This window comes from Mastacembelus armatus, chromosome 9, assembly GCF_900324485.2.
Source record: "Mastacembelus armatus chromosome 9, fMasArm1.2, whole genome shotgun sequence".
In the NCBI taxonomy this organism is placed as follows: Eukaryota; Metazoa; Chordata; class Actinopteri; order Synbranchiformes; family Mastacembelidae; genus Mastacembelus; species Mastacembelus armatus.
Window position 1 is genome coordinate 19252413 of NC_046641.1, and position 19237 is coordinate 19271649.

The following is a 19237-nucleotide window of genomic DNA, read 5'->3' on the forward strand; positions in this document are numbered from 1 at the left end:
TTTATTGTTTTGTTTGTTTGCTCAAAGCTTAGAGAAGTCGTTTCTGTTTCAACTGTGGTATCCATATAGATTTCTCTTGTTTTTTTTCAGTAAGGACTCAATACTGGCGAGCCAAGAAAGCCTACGTGTTTTACTTGTAAATATACAGAAACAAAACATACAGGGAAAAAAACGATAATCTAGAAATGTGAAAGTTAAACTTTCATAAGTGCATTATCCTGGTTTAAAAGATGGAATTTAAAAGAAAAACTATTTTCTTGATAGTCTTTTCTGTGGCACTGTAACCGGGGTTAGGCTCTATGTCTGGGGCTTGTTTGACTGGTGCTGGACGCAGGGAGGTATGTTGAAGGGTTAGTGAGCTCTGGATAAAGGGACATTCCTTGGTTTTAGGTAAAGGTAAATTTACACCTGTACACCCATCCTGAATTTACTCTTCCACTTTAATGTTTACTTTAAGTCTATGTTTTTTTTTTTAATTCTTTAAGGTGTTTACTTACACATCATTGCAAGTTTCCAAACTAGTTTCACCACACTTCATTCTGCATTTAAATATTAAAATGTTTGAGGTTTTGAGTGATGTATCCTGAATAACGGCAGTCAGCTAGAACATATTTTACCTGGACTCCCTTAGAACAGAGTTTGTTGAATATATAAAAAAAAAAAAATTCCATAGTTTGAACAAATACACTGATATTTGGATATTTTTATCACAGCAGCACAACAATATTTGTTTCCAGACTTTTTGGGCGTTTTCCACTTCTCAAGACTGTAAAATATTAAAGTAGATCTTTAAAGATCCACACAGGACCTCACTGTGACTGTGGTATAAAACCACAATTGTGAATCATTTCTTGTGAAACCAAATCATTCATGAAAATATTGTGTACTGGCTGTTTTTTTCTTTCTGTTACATATAAAGTGTTTGGGGTAAGTGCAACCAAGCAACTGATTAGTGGATTGTGAATTGAGAATGGGTTACCAGTAATTATTACCCTGGTTCTGCAGGGTGCTGGACACAGCTACTTTGCTACATGGGTGTGGCTGGGTGATTGGTTTGGTTTGTGGCACAGGCCTGCTCTTGTTCCCCAAAGCCAGATGTCAGTCTATGATAGAGCTCTTGCACTGTGCCCAGGGTGTCATCCATGTCCTCTGGGTATCGTGTCTGCAGTTCTTCGTTGGCAACATAGTGGCTGGCAGCAAACTCAGAGAAGTAGCGACCCACCTCAGGGTGGCCAATCTCCAGTGGTGCTGAATGGGGCTCCAGGTTTTCTGAGGAACCACAGAAAAATACATTCTGATGAGAGGGATAAACTAAACAAAAATGGTTTACACAAATTAAACAGAGGCACAATAGGAATTTCATACAATACAGTACCAGTCATGGACAGTACATAGACAAAGAGACAACTAACATATCAAAATAATTAGTTTAGCAAAAATGTCAAATGTAGTTTATTTTGGCAGCACAGCTTGACAACATGTCAGTTGCTGCACATACAGACTGAGCAACAAGGACTGACCAAAAAAAAAAAAAAAACAAAAAAACAAAAAAAAAAAAAATCCCCCTCAAGGTTTGTAGAGAGTCTGCAGGTAAATGTTATGTTAAGGTTGAGAGCAAAGAAGACATGTCCAAACAATGACAGCTGTGTAGTAGCAATATCAGCAGACTAAGCAGCAGAATGAACAGGTAAGCATGAAGAATATGAATTAGCCTATTAGGGAAAAATTGTGGAGTGGGGAGAATTTATATGTCACAAAAGACGGTGAGGGCTAAAAATGTCAAAAATTGCACATACTAATTTGTGCATAGATATGATTTTATCTGCACTACCTATTTATTATAATACATGTATTATAATATTTTTAAGTCAATCTAGAAACTGCAAACATTTGTTCACCATATGTATATTTTTTTATCATCATGCTGGTGCATATGTATATCCATACCTTGTGCTGCATAGCGACACGTTCCATCCTGTACAAGGACGTTGTAAAAAGGTTGGTTTGCACCATTGGACAGCTGGTGGACCCTCATAGTTGTGATCCATTCCTGGCTCATGGTGCATTTTGGGTCCCAGCCGTAAATCACACAGTTATAACCTGACCTGTCAGAGGAGGTCAAATAATGCAAACAAGCTTGAGGGATCTTATACTATATATAGGAAGGTTAGAGAGGGACATCTTAGAGGATTTTAGCTTTTGTCATGGTGGAGCATCACTGTACTGCAACGCTGACCCACCTCTTGTGTTTCATGATGAGGCCAACTGAATACTGGACCTCCAGGTGTTCTGGGGTGCTACGCCTCTTCACCTCAGGAGTCACAGGATGTTTCTTGTGCTGGATGTGCTCCAACGTGTGCTGCACCAGGTAACCTACTGCCCCGTGTTGGGAGGGATCCAGTGCCTGAATGTGCTGCAGGATGTCTAGCACCTGGCACAGAGAATAACCAATGGACAATGTGGTTAGATGAAATATGCAAGCACTGAGTACAGTTGCCCTGTACAACAACACAATAATCTACAGATTAAATTTCTGTGCAAACATGGCAGTGCTTTGTACTGGCTGGTCTTTGGCAATTGATAATTTCATGAAAGAATCAGAAAAATCTATTAAAACATCACTGGGTCAAAAAAACCAATAGAGAATACATGGCCTATGATTAACAGTCATTTATTCACACTTAATATATTGCATTTTACAACACAAGGACTGAACTGCCTTCTTTAACCACAATCCACAGTCACACCAGTGGTATATAATGTCTGCTGCCAGCCCACAACAACATACAAAAAAAAACAAAAAAAAAAAAAAAAAAAAAACTATGTCACTTGCTAAAAAAGGCAAGGAAAATATTCAATCTTTTCAATACCATCTGAATGAATTAATTCAGTGCTTTTTGATACATTCTAAGACCTGCAGCTACCCTGTAATTACAGGCTGTGTGTCCAGACCTTTTCTGGCCAGATGCCCAGGTGGAAGTAGAGGCGTGCCTGCAGCAGCAGGTACTGCACATTATCTGGGTTGATGGTGAGGTAGAGGTCCAGAGAGTCTCTCAGCAGCTGATAGGATTTTTCATTGCCCTCCCTGAAAGAACCATGTAGTGCAGATAATTTAATTCAACCAGAACATTGCATTAATTTATGAATTTGATTTATTTCTAGAAGCCATCAAATGTGTTCTAACCATTTATCCAGCTTGGAGACTATTTCTGAGATGAGATATCTCTGAGATCTCTAGTCTTTATAGACGAGAGGATAAAGGCTAAAATAAATTATTTTACTGCAGGTGGAATTGGTTCCAAGTTACCCAGTGCATGTGACAGAAATAATGAACAACATTCATCGTCAGTCTATTTACTAACCATTCCTTATCCACCTCTTCAGTGGAAGAAATTCAGTAAACAGGTGTTTCTCTTACCCTCTCTTGCCGATGTTAAGCAGGTTTCCCACCATCCTGAGCAGCACCTCTGTAGTGCTAATGGCACTGTAATAATCTGCCGTCACCTGGTGGCCAATGAGGTACTCACACTCCTTGGCTGTCAGCTGTTTGCCTTTACCAAAGGCGTCAATGTAGACAAAATCATAGATGTCGTCACTCCTGCAACAATAAAGTTTAATAAATATCAGTTTCTTGTCACTGTAAAAAAGATAGGGCAGTGCACATGTTTGCACTGGAAGGGAGTTCTTGAGAAAAAGGCGCAACATTTTGCAAAAGTCAGTGGCGACACAGGCATATGATTGAAATGTGGTGTTCAATGCAATGTAGTATAAAAATGCTGTTTGTATGTCCGCGCTTATCATCATAATACTCTGGAATAAACTAATGTACAGTATACCAAATTCTACTGAAAAAAATTTTCTATAAAGTCATGGAAAAATCCTTATGTCAGATTTGACTATTTATAACAAATGTTCCTTTTCATATTGTAATAACACAACAGTAATCAGAACTATGATTAGGTAAGGATGGAAACCGATTAAGAGAATTTGATTTAAGAAAACACAGTGCCATGTAGAAGAATCCAAGATTCAAGATCAAATTTTCTGATAAACTCTGAATGACAGCTCAATTCTATGGCAATGTTTACAGGGATCGAAAAGATATTAACTTGAGACCATACCCTCTTGGTTTTTGGCACCAGCGCAGCAGGAAGTGATTAGGAAAGTTGACAGGTTCCAGTTGGACACCCAGCTTCCGGGCCAATGTCATGTAGAGAACAGAGAGGCTTATGGGAATACCTGTATGGCGTAGTAGCACCTACATAGAAAAGTGAAATATTCTAGAATGAAAACAGTGAAGACAGAATTGAAAAGCTTGCAACTTAAAATACACCAAACTTTCTACCTGGTGGATGTAAGAGTTGAGGGGATTGTAGTAGTCAAATTCATTGCCTTTGTATTGAAGCTGCTCATATAAGACAGAGTTTAGAGCACACACCACTTGCCTCTGGAGCTCGAAGTCTTCTACAACCAAATGTTCACCTGCATCATAGAAAAGAAATGAAACTTCATAAAACTTTTGTCTGAAAGGGAAAATATGGAGCTACCCAAATCAATTTAATGGTATTGACTTTTTTCCCTCAAAATATAATGGGAACAACAGCCTCCGATTGGGGTTGATTACTTTTAACATCTTTAGGAACAAAAACTGGCTGAAATGACGAGGAAAGAAGAATAACAAAACCAATCCCAAACAGACAACTTTCTATTCCAAGCTGTTTGAGTTTTAAAAGCTCACCTTGAGCAATATGTAGGCTGGGGTGAGATGAGTTCTTGATTCTCAGCATCTTCTTCACTTTTTCTGTGATCTCATCCAGCTGGGCTGATATGGAGTCCAGTGTGACATCAGCCAGTGGGTTACAATACTGATCAACCAATACAGCACCTAGAGTGGCAGATGACATAGAGAAAGAATGCATAAGTTACAGTATGGTGCAAAAGTTCTAGACATTATGGTTTTAAAATAAATTCCATAAATATTTTTTTCATTTTTCAAGTGCCTTCATACAAAGTTCAGTAAAGGGAACCAAACCTAAATCTTATCAGCATTTGCAGCACTCCCCTGTGCCTTTAACTGCACTCCCCTGTGACCTTAAACCTGTAGCACTTCTGTTTGGTTTGACCTCCACACAGTTTCTCCTGGTACTTTGCAGCACCTTGGAGAAGCTGCTGCAGTTCTTCAGTAGATTCAGGCTGTCCCATTGTTTCTGTCTCTTCATATGATCCCAGACTGACTCCACACTGCTGAGATCAGGGCTCTGTGAGGGTCAGACCATCTGCTGCATGACTCCTGGTTCTTCTTGCCTCTGAAAATAGTTCTTCATGAACACTAGTGCATTTTTTTATAGGGTTGTGCTGCCCACTGAACCTGGGATCAAATCAGACACCTGACAGTGTCGTATGATAAGAGTCTAAAACCTTTGCACAGTACTGTAGGGTACCTATAAAAAGTTATAACTTTTTACAACATATACTTTATTGATGAACTTAAATAAACATAAATAAAATAAACACTGGAGCTAATGTAATTGTGTAAAAACAGACCTCAGTGGCATGGAGTCTGTTCTAATGTCTCACCTTCTAGAGCAGACTGTTGCTCTGCAGGCTGCTCCAAGAATGTTTTCAGACTCCTCAGGATGTTCTGTTGTCTCAGGAAGTAAAGGATTTTCTTTGCATAGTACTTCAAGGTCAGGCTTTTCCTGACAATGGAACAGAAGCGATGTGAGTGGCCCAAAAACATGATGATGCAACAAAAACATTTTTATAATCACAGAGATCTTAAGAGAACATTAACATGTTCCAGGTCTAAACAAGAGCATGGAAAATATAGAGGCTTAACTGTGGGCACAATGTGGCTTACCTCTTATCAGAGTTGAGTATGAAGAGGAGCTCGTCTTCACAGAAGTGCTCAGGCATCCCAAGTGACTCAATCTCTGCAAAGCTGTCTCCCAACACCTGGCCAACGCAAGGCTGAGTTACAGATCATTGGGTTAGTTTGAAACATGGAAAGCTTTCTTTCACAAACATGCAGCCACACTTAGACCACATACACAGAAGGCAAGTACGTTCCCAGAGATAAATGATTTTTTTTAAAATTTAAATTATACACCTGTAAGTGAACAATTGAACTAACAAATGAGTTGACCATTCTTTCACATCTGTTTAGTATATATGTATGTGTGTGTGTGTGTGTGTGTGTGTGTATAAAAACACATAGTAAAATAATAAACATCTCCTTACTACTTCTGTGAAGAATCTCTTGGAAATTGATTCCACAGTCCTTCGTATCTGAATACCAACTCTGTGACGTGTTTTGTATTCTTTAAGCCAGTCACAACACTCATTCTGACGGTAAAACCTCTGCAGTCTGGGCCATCTGTTAATGAAGACAGTACCATTGTTATTTCATAAATACCTCTGGGAACGCTTGTGACTAGTTTTGCAACACATGGCATTTCTATAAATCAATTTATCGTCCTGTTACAGTCGTGCCTTTCTTCTTGCACAGAGAAAAAGAATCAGGAGGCCAAGACAGTCAGGACGAGGGCTTAGGTTTTGGTAAAAGCTGCACACCCCTGCTGTTCAAAGCCTGCTGTAAAGCTTTAGAGTTAAAGGTCATACACATTTATTTATGGATATTCTGTAAAAATCTGAATATAGATCGTACATTTTAAATATTTATAGGCTCCGTGGCTGTAGAGAGAGCAGAAGTTTGCAACTGGAGGTAATGATGAATTTGGTGCATTAGCAGAATGTGAGCTCATAGCTGCCAGAAAACGAACCCATCTTTACAGACAACGAGCAATTTACGGCAAGACATAAAAAAGACTAGTTTCAGCGGGTGGTAAAAAACCACCAGAGGCCAAAACGCCAAAGAAATAGCACATGAAATAATCAAAGCACCTGAGCTTGTACTGGTGTCCCCAGACCTTCCCCCTTCCATGGCAGACGTCGTGTAGCCGCTTACAGCAGCAGGAAACATTACAAATGTCGACATGCTTGAGAACTGGGAAGCACAGGATGTGTTCGAGCAACTCAGTCGGCAGGTCGGTTAGTTTTTTAGCCTGGGAGTCAGAATTTAATCCATTTAGACTTGGTTGCTCCTCTCCGGATACAAACGTCGCCATCTTTACTGTTTACCCAGATTACCTCATTGCTCTGACCCCGCCCCTTTATGGCGCAGGGGGCAGGGCTAAGGGGTGGGGCGTTTGAAGGATGGTGCAGTGTGATTGGTTGCTGGGTCAAGAGGAAAGACAAACTATGCTACCTTCACAGTGGTCCGACATTCCAAGTTTATTTAATGATATAAATATACAATGCAGTGATTTTCGGAAAGTAAGGTAAATTCATAGCGACCAAAGTGTAATTTTAAGGCACCTGGCTTTCAGCTTTCATAGGTAAACTTATAAAATGTAAGATCTGTCTTGTACACTGTAATGAAGTAGTGTTTTTAAAAAGATCAGAAAACGCGCAGTGTGTGGATTAATGTCATTTAATCTGTCAAATTGATTGTCAAAATACCACTTAATTCCTGTTAATAATATATTTGATTAATAAACGGTAAATAAAATCTTACATCTTTAAGTAAAATCATGTATACGTTAGGTTGTTTCATTTTAGTATCAAACTGTCTCATGCTTAGGCAGGATTAACACACAATCAGGCAATCAATATGTCTACATATCGTGTGTTATGAAAAAATAAATTAAAGTTTTTAAGTTCTTAGTATTTTTCCTTGATTTAATATTTTACTGTAACATTAAACCGCTTTGTGCTGTTACTTATTGTTTTCTTACATTGTTATTGCAGTGTCGACGGCACCTGAATGCAACTGTGGATGAGATAGCTACGAATGGTTAGCAACAGTTAGCTAACGCTTCGTTCCCAGCAACCAAAGTTTTTTTTTTAAGTCTCCACAAAGGATATTTTGGATCATATTTTTCCGCCTAGATGTAAACATAAACGGAATTCATGGTTCGGTAAAACTTTAGTGCAAGATAAGGGCATATATTGGAAATCTAATGTTAGTTAGTCTGTATTGAACCTAACGTTAGCAGCAACCGTAAACTGCATTTACCAGCTGATGCTAGTTAAATGTATTGTTTGTAAACTCTGGAAACGCTAGTTAACAAATAACAAAAACACTAGCTAACTAACCTTACTGTAAAATACGTAGTATAATGTACCGTAGCTAATGTTTATGACACATTTAGAAACCAAGAACATGTGAGTGAAAGCCGTATGTAAACTTTTAACAGAGCTGCCTAAAAGTATCTAATCCATCGACAGCTGAACGAGCTGAGGTACCATAAAGCTGGACTGGCACATGTAGAGCTCTGTTTACCTTTTGATAACTTAGCTATGCCAAATTACCCATCTGAGGTCTCCGCCATAGAATAACACAGATACAATGCCCTCGGGCTGCCTCAGGTTGTAGGAATTAATGTTAAGACTTTCGACAACCGAGTAGTTCATTAGCTAATTGTCATGGCGAGTGCACTAGCAGCGAAAATGGGATTTAACTCACTGATGAGAAAACAAGCCAGAAACTTCAACGTGAGGATCTGCACAATGGAGTCAGACATGGAGTTTAGCTGTGAGGTGTGTAAATTCTCTCAGCTATAATATAGTTAACACATTTACAGTACTATTTCTGTTCACTAATAGCAACAGTAATTAACATGATAATGCCGCTATTGCTATATTGTATGCTGAAGTACAGTCTGTAATGGCAGCTGAATTAAGGTATAATGCAGTCTTTACCTGAGAAACAATGCTCATAGTTCCTTTTAAGGGAAATGACAGTCTTACTTTTCAACACTAGATGGTAGCACGAATCTATAAGGCTCAGTGGGTGAAGTGAGGCTGTTTTACATAAAGAAAAAAAAAAACATCTGTTATAATTTATCTTGGTCTTATGCAGCAGTGGTATCTATGGTATCTGGAAAATATCGTCAATAGCAAAACCCAGGGCAGTATAGCACTTTGCTGGAATGCAGAAGAGGAAGGTGTGCATCATCCTGTATGCATACAAAAACATATTGTCACGTTTGTATCTTACTCTGATGTTATAGAGTGGACAACATATTTTGAATTCTTGTGTCTTTGGAATAGTATATAACTTAATGATAAACTACAGCCGAAAGGCATAAAATTGCCTTGCAGACACTATCTCTGTACTTAAAGGGGTTGAACCCTGCCAAAGTTTACAGATAGTAATTACAGCAGCATAATGTTAGTTGCTCCTTTTTATTTTCTTCACTAGGATGAAAACTGTACTAATTGTGTATTTTGTAAATAGTATTTAACTGGGATAGGCCATATAGTTGAAGTGTTCATTCAGGCCTGTGTAGGAATTTTTAATTGGGCCAAGTTGCAGTCCTTGCCGCATGGTGGAGCTGTTACTCTTATTTTTTTACAATTTAACTCAGTTTTTTCACACCAACCTTGAATACACTTGACAGTAGCTTGCATCCAGAGTTATCTCGGAGGATAGAGATGAAAATTGTCTAAGCTGGATATGCATGCCTCCCTCTTAGGTCTCAGCTGGATGAGAGAATATGTGTGTCTCCCTGCTTTGAACAAGAGACTGAGATTTTGACAGAAATACTAATATATCTAGATTCAGTAGATGCAGCATCTTATGAATGGCTTTCAATATTTAAGTTATAAACAATTACGAACTTATGTTTTCCTGCTCATTCTTATGCACAATTTTGCTCTTAATATTTTCATAATGCAGAATAATCTTTCCACAAATTCTGGTATTTTAGCATTTGTTTTTTCTCTTCTGAGAAAAATGTGTAAGACCTTTAACTGCTAAAATATGCTTTTAGAGATCTGTGTAATACAACTGATTGACGTAGAATGTATGCTTGTGTGTGTGGGGTTTTGTTGCACATGTTATAGCGACAATAGAGATTCTATTCTATTCTCTGTTCTATCTGTTTCAGGTCAAGTGGAAGGGAAAAGACCTTTTTGACTTGGTTTGCCGAACACTGGGGCTGAGGGAGACATGGTTCTTTGGCCTACAGTACAACATCAAGGACACAGTTGCTTGGCTAAAGTTGGAAAAGAGGGTAAGTAAATGTCATATTTTACTGGTCTTGTTAACATCCACTAGCCATGTAAACATCATTAAAATAGATGTAGCAGCCATGGAAATAATTGTATTTGCTCACTTTGCAAATGCTGATTTCTTTGGTTCACTATTGTAGGTCCTGGATCAGGAGGTACCAAAGGAAGAACCAATCACTTTTCATTTCCTGGCTAAGTTTTACCCTGAAAATGCTGAAGAGGAACTAGTACAAGATATCACACAGCATCTCTTCTTTCTACAGGTAACTATAGTTATATAAAATAAACCTGTAAGTATATGACAACATGTATCTTCAAAATGCTTTGTAAAATTAGAATTATCCATTGCACCCGTGCATACTAGGCATTTGGCTGGAGCTTCCTTACTATTCTGATTCACTGCCAACAGGGGGCATGCATCTACAGAGATTCTGACAATTTGTTGAGCAGACCATCCAGTAATACACTTTCTCCATTGTCCTGGGCTGATCCAACATTTTACCACTGCCCTTTCTCTGCACTTAATACTCTCTGGGGAATTCCTGCGTATCCTGCCACACCATTCCCCTTACAAAAGATGAGATTTGTAAATGTGCTTCCATCGTCAAGTGCTACCAGCCACATTTATCAATTACCAGTTAGACTTTAAAGCCTCAGTTACTGCCCCAGTTAATGACATATTCTTCAAAAAGCGTCTTTAATCCATTTCAAAGTAGTTGAAGGAATTTACTTCATGGGGATAGGGATGAAAAATCAAATTACTCAATAGTTAAAGCAGCTATGAGGAGAGAGAAATTCAAACGTGTAGTGCTTTGCATCGTCTGTCTCTTTATTAGTTTGCTTTCATTAATTCCCTTAATGTTGGGAGCAGGCCTCTGTTTAGATAGTGTCACAGGTTTGACAGCTGCATTAGTGCTTATTGGAAATGACCACTGACCCGGAAACAAGTGCACACACAGTTAAGCTTATGTATACAAACAGGCACATGCACATCTTTGTCACCTCTGCCTGCAGTCTTACACAGTCTCGTTTGTAAACCCAATTATAGCCTCTGCATCTTAGTGCTTGCCACGATTAGAAACTGTCACCTCTGCCTCCACACCTTTGTTAGTTCAAAACAAGAGAAGACAGCATGACTGGCTTTGCAAATGATAAGGTTTGAAGCTTTAAATTGCCCATTTAAATAACTAAAGCTGAACCATGTTTGCACCATCTAACCTTACAATCTGGCTTTGTGTTCAGTATGTAGTTACTCAAGGTTATGACTCAATTAGTTTGACAGGTGATGGCGCTTGAGTACTGACACCTGGTCAGTAGTAGCACTTTAATCTCAAGGGAGCTTGTTAAAGAGGATTGCCAACCATTTTCAGATTTCATATTACTGTGGCTCCTGTAAACATGAGCCGCTCTCCTTAAGCTATAAAGTTAGAGACTTAAACCTTGAATTTGTCACTCATACTGAGTGAAATTATACACAAAGAATTGGCTGTCCTCGGGGTATAGATACACGACATGTTATAACAAGTGACAGCATTCTTCTTTAATTATCGTCTGGGGCTTTTCTTGGTCTTTCTGTCATGTTATTATGTTCTGTTGACTAGTCAGCTGATATTCTTGAAATATCTTAATGATCATATGAAATGCTAGTGACTTAGGTACATAGTCCAAGGCTTGGCATCTGATAGGTCCCCATATGGCTATGATACTTAAGTTTTACAATATTTACTTGGCACAGTTTGGTCTTTTTCCAGACCTCTCTGAAATGAGCTGGCAGCAGTGTACTGTTGCTGTGGGAAATGGAAGTTTATTTACTTACATTGCAGCATATAATAGCTTGATATTGTTTCTATTGAAAATTTATGCTTGAGTGCTTGAGTTGAATTAAGGGAATAAAATTCTGGCTTCAAAAGCACAGTCGTCAGAAAGCTGCATTTTAGCTTGCACTGCCACTCTTCTCTCTGTGGTATCAAGTCGTTTTTTGTGTTTGAGTCAAGTAAGATCACCTGTCAATCTGATTCAGGTCTTTCATCTTGCAAAAATCACTTTGCCCCTCTCATGGAAATCAATAGTAAGGTAATGTAATACTCAAACTGAAGACAAAAAGCAGCTGTCCTGATTTATAATGTAGGTGAAAGGTTCCCATAGCCTTACTGGAAATGTCTTCAGTGTTGTTCCAAAAGCTTTTTGTCTGATTTAACAAACAACTAAATGGCACAGAGAAATGACCTGTGCAGGAGCTGATTTAGTTGCTTGAAGAAATGTATAGGGCTTTGCTATTCAGTTGGTTACATGTGTAGCAATGTTAGTATTGCTTCAAAGCTGAAAAGATTTTGCAACTGCTTAGGTGAAGAAGAAGATCCTTGAGGAGGAGATTCACTGTCCACCTGAGGCCTCTGTGTTGCTGGCCTCCTACGCCGTCCATGCCAAGGTTAGTGCTCTTATCGGAACTCATTCTTTACTCACTGCTATTTTCATACAAGATCTGTACATCCATCCACCCGTCAGCTTATGCTTTGATGGTCTGTTTATTTTTTTTTAATTTAAATTACCAACGTCTTCAACATTTTCTTTTCTTTTTGAGAAACCACACAGAAAAGCCTTTCCATCAACATCAAAACACATTGGTCAACTCTTCTCTATTACTATATCAGATTTATTCAGATTTGCAGGTAGCAGGAAATCTCAAGAAAGTCCCATTTAATTAAACAGAGAACATAGCAGCTACTAAAAAGGCAGAGTCAAATAGTGGAGAGCATCCAGTTTGATAACCTCAGGTAGATTTGCATCTGTGGCCTATGACCACTAGCGCACACAGAAACAAAATTACAGCCAGGTGTAAAGCAGTAAGGATAAGAGTCAGCACCTTCAAGTTGGAGGATGCCAATTTCTTCCCTTTGCTTTTCAAAGAAGTACCTACCCAAAGTGGAGGAGGTGGGGTATCTTTGGCTTTTTTCGTCAAAACAATATGAAGCATTAGAATGACAGGTAGATTGTTGAAATATTTGTAGTTGTGCATGCATTGTACTGACTATTTTGGAAAATTTCAGTAAACATATGTATAGTATACATTATGTTCTAGTACTCACCTGTGGTCAAAAACCCTGGGTAATGATTAAATAAACAAGATTAGAGATAGAAATGAACTTCAGTATGGCTAGGTTCATCTTTACACAGGGTGGTAGTGAGTAGAACTCCAAGCTCTTTCTACTGAGAAGAGGCTGTTAAGGTATTTCAGATGACTGACCCTCTTGGATGAATTCTCTTACAGTTAGTGAGGAGAAAAGCATTTAGGTAAGCCTGGAGGTGTGCATGTTGACTTGAGCAAAGTAGACGCTGAGAATTGTGCATGGGTTCTATGTTTTGTGTCTTTTCATCCAGACCAGCTCAAAGCTGACCTCTTTAGATTGGCCTTTTCCAAGATTGTAATTTTATTTTAATTTGTACTCTGTCATTTTTACTTATTCAGTATGTTTGTATGGAACGCAAAGTCATACATGTTTTAATTTATTTATTGTTTGACCAACAAACGACAAGTCACTTAAGTCTATGAAAATCCCACCACAGGAAAAGCTCCTTTAATAAACCTCTAGCGATTTCAGTCGTTTTGGTCGAAGGATCCCATCTCTCTGAAATCCCCAAGAAAAAGACAGGGAGTGTGAGGTGCAGCTTTTTGACAAGTGAGCAGGGTCTAGTGAGACTGGAGTTCTACCTCAAAGATTTGGCCAAGAGCCCTCAGAGACACGCCTCTCCCATGCCAATTTAACAAGCCTGGGTTAAAAGAGACTGTGCAAATCAAGAAAAATCAGCCAATCAGCTGGGAACTTGTCTTCTCTGTTGTCAGCAGCTTCAGTCTAGAAGCAGGCAAAAATACAGGGCCACGATCTGTTTTCATTTAATCAGCAGTCCACTTTGATTAGAGTCAGTATGAGCAAATTGGCATTGTAAAAGGGAGACAGGTACTTGCAGGGAGACAGGTATTCAAGCAAATCAGCTTGAAACTTGTCCTAACTGTTGTCAGCACCTTCAGTCTGGAAACAACAAAAATATGGGGTCACGATCTGTTTTCATTTAATCAGCAGTCCACTTTGATTAGAGTCAGTATGAGTAAATTGGTCTTGTAAAGGGGAGACAGGTACTTTTTTAGCTGTGCAGCTGCTGAGAGGTTTTTGGCAGAGTTTTCATTTCTCTGTTTCTCATCATGAGTTGTTTTTGTGCAGAAACACTGTGTAGCCCTAACTATATCACACAGTGAGATCTACTTTCATTCTTTTCTTTTAAATCATTGTTGTGCCAGCCTGAAGACAGCAATAAAGAGAGTAAATGCATATTTAAAGACAGCTTAAATGTTTAAGGCATTATAGTTATAATGTGAATCATATCTCTGTTCAGGTATGGGCAGTCACACACAGAATCCATGTGTGTAATCACTCTCTATTTGGAACAGAAAGTGCTGTATAATTCACAGTAGGAAACCATAAAAGCTATTATTACCTTGCATGAATTACAGAGAGTGCATAAGGAGGGAATAATATAAAATTAGGACTAGTGGAGGAACTTGTGTACATCATGTACATATATAAGGTACATTTAATGGTATTCAAAGGTCTCAGTGCACCACAAATAACTGCATTATTTCATCACTCATATGAATTAAAACATGTAGCTTGTGTTGTAAAGCTTATAAATCATAAACCTTGTATACTTGCAAACAAAATATATAAACATGCAAAATGTATGTTTATATACATATATAACAAAATATATAAACATACAAAATGTTGTGACATTAATGGTAATGCAATGGTATGCAATAGATATTTTCAACGTGTTTGTATACATTCTGTCCTACTCCATATGTTTCCTATTTGAGCGATTTGTTTGAAAGTGGCTAATATTATGTAAGAAGACAGTGTATGCTCATTGTACAGTTTCTTATAAGGGTTAGGGTTTTCTGTCTGTTATTATTAAACACCAAAAATGTTTACTCACATTGTATTTGTAAATACTATAATATGTATTTTTAGAACTGCATCTAACAATTATTTTCATTATTGATCAATTGCATCATTCCTCACAATTGCAGTTTTCTAAATGATATCTTCAAATTACTCATTTGTCTGACAAACTGTAAATCCAAAATATTCTGTTTAGGATCGCAAGCATCAGACACTTTGCACAAACAAACTATTAATGGGGAATGTTTGACTGTTTTGCCAACAATTTATTAACAAAACTTTCACCCTTTTATCAATCAACTAATTAATCATTCCAATAGTTGTTTTAGCTCTAATACATATTTCAAGTCAAGTGTTATTTGTTATAACCTTACATAATTGACAACTGAATAATTGTTGAAAGCTTAGAGACATTTTCATTTAATGAATATAATGTTCTAAGACATAATATTTGAAAACCATAGTTACTTTTCTGAGTGTGTGTTAGATGTGTTTGCTCTGTCAGCCAAGAGTTTAGCCTCTGTGGGTCTGCAGAAATTTCAAGGCCTCCTGCTTTGTATTCTGAGTGGATACAGTGCGACAAGGAGATGTCAGGGAATTTCAAGAAACAGCTGCTCTGGAAAAATGCAGAGACATTCAGTCTGGCACAGAAATTGAGTAGGGAGTGAGGTCGGCTCTCCCAGCCCCAGCCAGAACCACTGGAGGCATAGAGATTCATGTTCGGCTGAGTAGTGAGAGATTTGACAATCTAATAAGCACTAATGACACTGGTTGAAATGATTTTGTTTTACAAGTGGCTACAATCAGACTTGTACCTAAACTAAATAGAGCATCCTCTAGGTAACATTTTGTTTTTGTGGTTGTGTCATTCTGTTTTTTTTCTTAATTCACATCAAGTCATACAGATACATGTATGATATTTTGAGTTTCAATCTGTACTAAAACATGTAATATTTTTTAATGCAGATGGGAAATGTAAGCTTTGTGCTGACCTCCTGCTTTACTCACCTAATTCATCGTTTGATGCCCACCACATACCCACTGCACTTGTATTCACACAGCTGTATTATATAGATTTTGTTGTTACAGTGACTTGACTGTGAAGGAAGGCATTTTCCACATTTAGGAATACTACAACATTGACTACCATTGGCTACCATACCTATGCAGATGACACCCAACTTTATATATCAGTATCATCTCATGATTATAGTCCTCTAATTTCATTATGTGAGTGTATTAATCAAGTCAAAGAATGGATGCGCCAGAATTTTCTCCAGCTCAATACAGACAAGACAGAAGTGATTGTTTTTGGCCCCAAAAATGAAAGGTCAAAGGTCATTGCTCACCTTGACTCCATGTCATTGAAAGCTACAAATCAAGCCAGAAACCTTGGTGTAATCATTGACTCAGACCTGAATTTTAACAACCACATAAAATCCATCACTAAATCTTCCTATTACCACCTGAAAAACATTGCTAGAATAAAAGGTTTTCTGTCTAAACAAGATGCAGAAAAACTTGTTCAAGCATTTATTTTCAGTAGGTTAGATTATTGTAATGGCTTGTTTACAGGTCTTAGCAAAAAGTCAATCAGGCAGCTGCAGCTAATCCAGAATGCTGCTGCCAGAGTCCTTACAAACATCAAGAAACTGGACCATATCACACCAGTTCTTAGATCACTACACTGGCTTCCCGTTAGTCAAAGGATAGATTTAAAAATCTTATTGCTACTTTATAAAGCACTAAATGGTTGTGGACCAAAATATATCCAAGATATATTGGTTCCCTATGAGGTTTCCAGACCCCTCAGGTCATCTGGGACAGGTCTACTGTGTGTTCCCAGAACCAGAACCAAACAAAGTGAAGCAGCATTCAGTCACTATGCTCCTCACTTGTAGAACAAACTTCCTGAACACCTGAGGTCTGCTCAAACTGTCAGCTCATTCAAATCAGGACTGAATTCTCTGTTGTTTTCTGCTGCCTTCGAATAATTGTTCATCCTTGTTTTCTTAATGTGCTTTTATGTTTTATTTTAATTTACTTTACTTGATTTAAATTTATTTTATGTTAAATGTCTTTATTTTTAAATGCTCTTTTCATTGCTTTTAATGTAATTATATGCCTTGTAAAGCACTTTGAATTGCGTAGTGTATGAAAGGTGCTATACAAATAAATTTGCCTTTGCCTTTAGAGAGGCCTCTAGTAAACATATGCATCCATTAGTCCCTGTTTTGTGCTATTGGTGATACTTGTTAAGTGAAAAAATTGACACAGAGCTGTCGTTTGAGTATAGATTATTACTGTTATTTTGAACAATAGTTGTAAATGGTTTGAAATGATTGGAAGAAAGGTGTAATTGGAAAGTATCAGAATTTTTTCACTGTCAAAATGCCACTCTGTAAGTTTAAATATAATCCAGTATGTGGCAGTTACAAACAAACAGGTATAGTAGAAGCTGTGAGACTGGTCACTGAAGGAAAGAGATCTAATTAAATGGGTCCTTGGTTTCTCCACTGTGTTAGCTACTGCACCAGTGTTCCAGGCTTTTCAGTCTCTGTGTTGAGCTTATTTTATTCAGGTCTGTTAAGTACTGTTTTCAGGATGATATGCACAAAAAGAGAATCCTAACAGAACTAACATAAAAAACAAGTTGCCTATAGAATTTGTTAGCAGATTGAGCAGTTAAAAGCTATTATTATTATTATTAATTCATTCTGTGTAAATAAACACAGAGTCTACCATTAAAAAGCCACATATGCTTTAAACTACAATTGTCATCTCTTCATGTAATGTTTGTCCTTCTGAGACAGATTCTTTGTAGTGTTTTTCTGCTCCTTTAGGTAACTCTACACCTGAAAGTAGCATGGCGATGAAATTTTGAGTGCAATTGCAATGACACTTGAGTTGTAGCTGAAGGTATTTTTTATCTATCTGGAACTTAAGTGGTAATGTCATATTTTGGTGTCTTAGAAAGAGAGATGAGCCTTTCACCATTACCTATTTTCCATTGAGGTTCAACAAAAAGGCTCAGTGGTCATAGAGGTAGAGGGAGAAGAGGCATAGAGAGCATTTCTTGGTGTCAGCCCCTTCACAGTCGAAGACAAATAGTTCTAAGCCTATTATTGAAACCAACAAACAACCAACAATCACTTTGATGGTGTCACTTTTAAGTTTATGGACTTAATGAGAATGCCTTTAAAAAGGATCTTAAAAATGTACTGAAAATTATCCATTTCACTGCTAATATAAACTGCAGCAATAAAGGATGCAGACGCAGTTAGTCTTCAAATGTTAAGACTTGCAGATTAAGTTAGATTTTCACAATATGTTATTTACTCCATTTAGGTTAAAAGGCACCCAATAAAAAAATAACCAAATCAAATAATTATTCAAAAAAGATGACACTTTATCGTGTTCTACCGTAAAGAAGACTAGAAGAAGACTAAAGAAGTGCAGCGAGCATACAGCAATGCACAGACACAAATGTTCATGTTAACCTACTTGCATAGATTTAGTCATAACTCTGTCTCCCAATAACTGGGCCACTGGGTGTGTGCTACACATTAAAGACCTAATGGCAGAGTAGCCTCCATTCATTCTCCTAGATACCTTTTCTCTACAAGTACTGTAGTTTCATCTTATGAATAGCTCGCAGGAGAGACATAGTCTCGCCTGTTATTGGAGGAACGGTGGGGAATGGCCATTAGATTTGAATGATTTTAATCCTTTTGGCACCTTTGCTCTATTTTGTAGTATGGAGACTATGACCCAAATATTCACAAACCTGGCTTCTTGGCTGAGGAGGAACTGTTGCCAAAGAGGGTGAGTGACAGCTAGGTGTACTGACTGTCATTCATGAAGGAAGATGTTACATCTTTGTTTTACTATCTATCTCTGCACTTACATTATCCAATGTAGCATTGCTGTAGATGCAGCCTGAAATCAGGGAGCTGTACACTTGTCTCTCTGTATTTCAGGTGATTAACTTGTACCAGATGACTGCAGAAATGTGGGAGGAGAGGATTACAGCATGTTACGCAGAGCACCGGGGCAGGACGAGGTAAAAACTGCTTCATTAAACTATACCACTGTGAAGTTCCACATGCATCAGCACAATTTCAATCTTCAGTTCACATAGGGTGTACTTCAAAGTCAGATCCAAATATTTGATGCAAAACTGAGATGCAAAAAGACTTTCTTTT

At 37.9% G+C, this 19237-nt stretch overlaps 2 protein-coding genes across 4 annotated transcripts in view; one reads left to right on the forward strand and one right to left on the reverse strand.

Annotated features, from left to right (window-relative positions):
- Positions 1 to 463: 463 nt before the first annotated feature.
- Positions 464 to 7138, reverse strand: fbxo21 (F-box protein 21). Of its 2 annotated transcripts, none has more exons than XM_026321933.1 (12): positions 6904 to 7138; positions 6241 to 6376; positions 5861 to 5955; positions 5578 to 5699; positions 4739 to 4885; positions 4346 to 4482; positions 4122 to 4258; positions 3419 to 3598; positions 2953 to 3085; positions 2241 to 2431; positions 1948 to 2105; positions 464 to 1269 (listed from the first exon to the last, which is right to left on the reverse strand). In XM_026321933.1, exons 1-12 carry the CDS (start codon positions 7125 to 7127, stop codon positions 1028 to 1030), a joined length of 1902 nt encoding a protein of 633 aa, XP_026177718.1. In that variant the 5' UTR covers positions 7128 to 7138; the 3' UTR covers positions 464 to 1027. The 2 variants fall into 2 exon arrangements, with proteins under 2 accessions (XP_026177718.1, XP_026177716.1); XM_026321931.1 differs by having other exon boundaries at positions 5861 to 5970.
- A 707-nt stretch (positions 7139 to 7845) lies between these two features.
- nf2a (NF2, moesin-ezrin-radixin like (MERLIN) tumor suppressor a) overlaps positions 7846 to 19237 on the forward strand; it is a 43005-nt gene continuing 31613 nt past the window's right edge. For both annotated transcript variants that reach the window (XM_026321696.1, XM_026321695.1), the window contains exons 1-6: positions 7846 to 8601; positions 9954 to 10079; positions 10218 to 10340; positions 12422 to 12505; positions 18789 to 18857; positions 19013 to 19095. In XM_026321696.1, coding sequence (XP_026177481.1) covers positions 8488 to 8601; positions 9954 to 10079; positions 10218 to 10340; positions 12422 to 12505; positions 18789 to 18857; positions 19013 to 19095 — 599 coding nt within the window. In that variant the 5' untranslated portion in view covers positions 7846 to 8487. The remainder of the gene's footprint in view (positions 8602 to 9953; positions 10080 to 10217; positions 10341 to 12421; positions 12506 to 18788; positions 18858 to 19012; positions 19096 to 19237) is intronic.